We start from the raw sequence: 4,765 nt of genomic DNA, 5'->3' as shown, positions 1-4,765 counted from the left end.
GTATCTACCCTACAGTTGGAAGTGGCCATGGGGCTGTAGTTCCACTCCAGGGCTCCTTGCTGATGAATGCCATGACAAATGGCTCGGGCAGTCCTGTTCCTGTTGAGCCATCTGTGGTCGTGCCAGAAATCAGCCGCAAGATGGGAGCAACTGCCTGGAAGCAGGTCGTACATGACTGGGAGCATCCCGACCCTGGTCGCAACCACCACACAGCTCTCGAGCACTGGAAACAGGAGTGGCATGCTTCCAGTCGCCAAAGCCAGTTATGTGGTCAACGGCGCACGATCGCACTGGAGTTCATTGAAGAATGAGCCATTTTTGCAGAATACCAAGGTCAACACTCACTACTTGCTTCCAGATTTGGGCGAGATGAAACCTCATTCCTTCAGGCTTACCCAGAACATAAGGATGGCATCACGGCTCTCTTGCACGCGATCCGGGTCAAAGGGCAGGCGGAAGGCAAAATTCTCAGCCGCAACCGCCGCAAGAGTACTGCAAAGTAGATAGGTCAGCCATCAAGCAGCTCGAGGAATGAAAAAAAGAATCTAGCTACCATTTTCAACAACACAACTACTATAGTTACGCGTAATACTTTTTAATGCGAAAAGTAAACTAAGAAATCACAAAGTGTCGTCTTCGCATATTTGCTTCAATCTGAGAATAGGCTGAAGTTATTGAACACCGAATGAACAAGAGATTGAAAATCAACCGACCTATCAGGATGAAATTGGTGGACTCGTTGTTGCGAAGTCATGGGTGCGACAATTGGGTCGAAGCGTTAGGAAACGGTTGCAAAGTGGGCAACGGTGGTGGAGAAAGTGTGGTCTATGGCATGTCTGCCAGAGGACATGCCGCCAAAAAACATGCTGCCAGAGGCAATCTCGCCTGTAATCAACGGGTACGCGAGTGAAGGTGCATGTGAACCCTTCACCAGCGATTGAAAATCAGGAAGTTGAAGAGGATCAACAGAAGATCTACTCACCACATATATGAAATTCGCTGCAGAGATCAATCGAGGAAGCTGAAGTGAGGAGCCATTGCGGCAGTCAAGCGAGCTTGGAGGGAGGAGCTGTTGCAGCTGCCAAGTGATCGCACGATCTGAGGTGAATTGATGTCTTCGAAAACCCAGTTGAAGCCTGTCAGAGTCTGCTGGGAAGTCGACAGCGACTCGCTCGCTGGCACTCGGATAAACCAAAGTGTCAGACGAGTTGAGCAGGATGCAGTCCAGCAAACTTCGCAAGTGAACTCGCGGATTGCAGACTGGTCCTCCTACCAGAGGACTGGGGGGTGCTGAGACGACGCCAATAAGACGCAACAGACCAGATACGGGTGAGGGGGGTGCACATGGGCCTAGGAGAAGTCGGAGGCCAAAGGGACGAGCGACAAAAGCGCACGCGAAATCTTCAAAACGGAGTGGAAGTGAGAAAGTTGGAAAAGGATCCAAAGAAGATCCACTCACCTCTATATGAAACAGACAGTGCAGAGAAAGGTCAAGGGGATGCCCGCCAAACAAGAGAAGGATGGCCGAAATCGTGAAGAAAGGCACCTCGAGGCAGATGCAGGTGATAACAGCATGTAAGCCATAGACACAACAGAGGCAGAGTGTTTCCCCCAGGCGGTGAGGACGCAGAAAACGAGGGGAACGCGGGCGAAGCGACACCCACATCAACGGCGGAGACTGAGACGCAGAGAGTGTTGAGGGAAGGGGCGAGGGAAGGAAAGAACAAGGGGACGCATCTTCTTTGGGCGCACAAAAGGCGAGGGCAGGGAAGCACGCGTGCACGTTGATAAGATGTGATAGATGTGATGGCATCAAAAGGGTCCAGAAGGGTCCGAGGCACAATCCCTGAAAAGTCTCAGGGATCTCCTGGATCGCTCCCACGAACCCCTTTCGGGACGAATCCTCTTAAATTCAACGACATAAGTAGTGGTGAGAAGAGCTGAAATTTCACGCGATTGTCACGAGATCAGAGATATTTTTTGGACATGTAGATGTGTTTGGCATTCAACATTCAATAACCATGTAGCAGACTGCAAAGCCTGCTACAGGTATTGTAAAGTTTTGGCTCAATCTATAGCTAATGTCCAATGTAGTATGTAGTGCTTGAAAGTCCAGTCCAGTCCGGTTTTTTGGCCCAAAACAAAAAGACCAAGACCAAGACTGGTCTACATACTTATGCCCAGTGAAAATCAACTCCAATGAGGCTGAGTCACAGTGACTATGGTTGATTTGTGTGGCTTGATGTGGCATCAATTGAGTTAGTTATATTTCAGGTGATTTGGAAGGCTGACCCACACACTGTGTACATGTATTTAATGTACCCTTACATAGTGTAATATTGATTTGGATTGAACTAGTGTTTAAAAGTCTGGTCTGGTCCAGTTTTTTGATGCCTGAGGGCTTTAACCATAACCATAACCAGTCTGCCTTTTTCCCAGAAGTCAAAAGACCGAACCGGACTGCAAAAAGACCACAGACTGCAGTTTTTTGCAGTCTATAGACCAGTCTTGGTCTTCTTCGGTTTTAACCGGTTTAAGACCAGTCTTTCGACCAATATTTTAAAATTATGAAGTGGTAGATGGTGTTTCTACAAAAAAAGTCTGGTACATCTACTATTTTCAACAAAATTTTACATTTTTAACTATATCTTTGTCAGTTTTGAACCAATTAATATGTTCTTGAGTGCATTTTGAAGGGTATTTAATGGGCTACAAGAAACCAATCCTAACTGGTCAAGACCAATTCATTTAGACCGGTCTTTTTGCAGTCTTTACTTCTCAAAAATGAAAAGACCAGACCACTGGTCCGGTTTTTTGTGGTCTTGGTCTGGTCTGGTTACAGTCTTTTTCCAGTCATAAGACCGGACTTCCAAACACTAGATTGAACTGGAGTCAATTCAAGTCTATTTGTATAGAATTCTGTCAATAAAACGACATGTTTACATTGCCTCAATTCTAGGCAATCAGAAGTACCTTGGAACAACCCAAGTCATTTTTGACCAGGACTTATGTCTTGCTTATGTTGTCAAATTTAAGAGGATTTGTCCCTGTTTGGGGTCATGGGACCGATCCAGGAGATCCCTGAGACTTTTCAGGATCATTCCTCAGACCCTTTTGATGCCATCACATCTCATCACATCTTATCAACCACGTGCTTCCCTTGCATGCACCCAAAAGAAGATGCATCCCCTTGTTCTTTCTTTGCCTCCCTCAATGCTCTCCACATCTCAGTCTCCACCTTCACCCATGTTCCCCTCGCTTTTCACTCTTCGCTGCCTGGGGAAACACTCTGCCTCTGCTGTGCCTATGGCTTTCATGTCATTATCACCTGCATCTGCCTCAAGGTGCTTTTCTTTGCGATTTCAGCCATTTGTCTCTTGTTTGGCAGGCATCCCCTTGACCTTTCTCTGCGCTGTCTGTTTCGTATAGAGGTGAGTGGATCTTTTTTGGATCCTTTCCCAACTTTCTCATCTCCCACTGCATTTTGAAGATTTCGCGTGCGCCTTTGTCGCTCATCCCTTTGGCCTCCCCAACTTCTCCTAGGCCCTGTGCACCTTCCTCACACCTGTTCCATTGTGCCTTACTGGCATCGTCTCAGCACCCCCCCAGTCCTCTGGGGGAGGACCAGTCTGCAATCCATGAGTTCACTTGCAAAATTTGCTGGACTGCATCCTGCTCGCCTCGCTTGATGCTTTGGTTTAGCCAAGTGCCAGCGAGCGAGTCGCTGCCGACTTCCAAGCAGGCTCTGACAGGCTTCAACCAGGTTTCCAAATACATCAATTCACGACAGTCCATGAGCTTGCTTGGTGGCCACAACAGCTCCTCCCTTCAAGCTTGCTTGACTGCTGCAATGGCTCCTCACCTCGGCTTCATTGACCGCTCTCTGTGGTGAATTTCATATATACATGAGTGAATCTTCTGTTGATCCTCTTCAGCTTGCTAAATTTTACTCGCTTTTGAAGGTTTCACATGTAGTGTTTGAAAGTCCAGTCTGGTCTGGTCTTTTGACGCCCAGAGGCTTTAACTGTAACTGTAACTGGTCTACCCTTTTCCCAGAAGTCAAAAAGACCAGACTGGACCACAAAAGACCATGGTCTGCAGTCTTTTTGCAGTCTCTAGACTGGTTTCGGTCTGCATCAGTTTTAACCGGTCTATGACCGGTCTTTAGGCTAATATTTTAAAATTATGAATCGGTAAATTTATTAACATGTCTACTGGCTTTAAAACGAGCCCAAGAACGTTAAATTCGGTTAGGAATTGGTGTTTCTATAAAATAAATCTGGTACATCTACTATTTCCAAAAATATTTTACAATTTAATTCATATCTCTCTCGATTCTGTACCAAATTGTATGTTCTTGGGTGCATTTTAAAGGGTATTTAAGGGGCTACGAAAGACCGGTCCAAACTGGTCAAGACCGGTTCACATTAACCGGTTTTTTTGTGGTCTTAACATCTCAAAAATAAAAGACCATAACCACAGGTCTGGTCTTTTGCAGTCTTGGTCCGGTCTGGTTACGGTTTTTTTCCAGTCACGAGACCGGACTTCTAAACACTATTCACATGCACTTTCACTCGTGTACCCCTTGAGCATGGGTGAGATCGCCTCTGGCAGTATGTTCTTTGATGGCATGTCCTCTGGCAGACATGCCATAGACCACACCTCCACCACTGTTGCCTACCCTGCAACTGTTTCCTAATGCTTCGACCCAATTGTCACACCCATGACTTCACAACAACTCCTCCCTTCAGCTCCACCAATTTCA

General features: G+C 46.6%; 3 protein-coding genes across 3 annotated transcripts in view; 1 reads left to right on the top strand and 2 right to left on the bottom strand.

Annotated features, from left to right (window-relative positions):
* Positions 1–242, bottom strand: part of LACBIDRAFT_329209 (uncharacterized protein) — a gene marked incomplete at both ends in the record, with an annotated part of 1,872 nt that extends 1,630 nt beyond the window's left edge. Inside the window, one exon of the mRNA XM_001883253.1 lies at positions 9–242. Within this exon, the coding sequence (XP_001883288.1) occupies positions 9–242 (234 nt within the window). The remainder of the gene's footprint in view (positions 1–8) is intronic.
* A 536-nt stretch (positions 243–778) lies between these two features.
* Positions 779–1,346, bottom strand: LACBIDRAFT_302243 (uncharacterized protein; the record flags this gene model as incomplete). The annotated part of the gene is made up of 3 exons (XM_001883252.1): positions 779–925; positions 983–1,175; positions 1,234–1,346. 3 exons carry the CDS (start codon positions 1,344–1,346, stop codon positions 779–781), a joined length of 453 nt encoding a protein of 150 aa, XP_001883287.1.
* A 1,713-nt stretch (positions 1,347–3,059) lies between these two features.
* Positions 3,060–3,892, top strand: LACBIDRAFT_302242 (uncharacterized protein; the record flags this gene model as incomplete). Its single annotated transcript, XM_001883343.1, has 2 exons — positions 3,060–3,431; positions 3,491–3,892. The coding sequence occupies 2 exons, from the start codon at positions 3,060–3,062 to the stop codon at positions 3,890–3,892; spliced, it is 774 nt and encodes a 257-aa protein (XP_001883378.1).
* Positions 3,893–4,765: the final 873 nt, after the last annotated feature.

Source organism: Laccaria bicolor, genomic scaffold (assembly GCF_000143565.1).
Source record: "Laccaria bicolor S238N-H82 LACBIscaffold_20 genomic scaffold, whole genome shotgun sequence".
Classification (NCBI taxonomy): Eukaryota; Fungi; Basidiomycota; class Agaricomycetes; order Agaricales; family Hydnangiaceae; genus Laccaria; species Laccaria bicolor.
The sequence above is the reverse complement of the archived record's forward strand: the minus strand, read 5'-3'. Positions and strand labels throughout refer to the sequence as shown.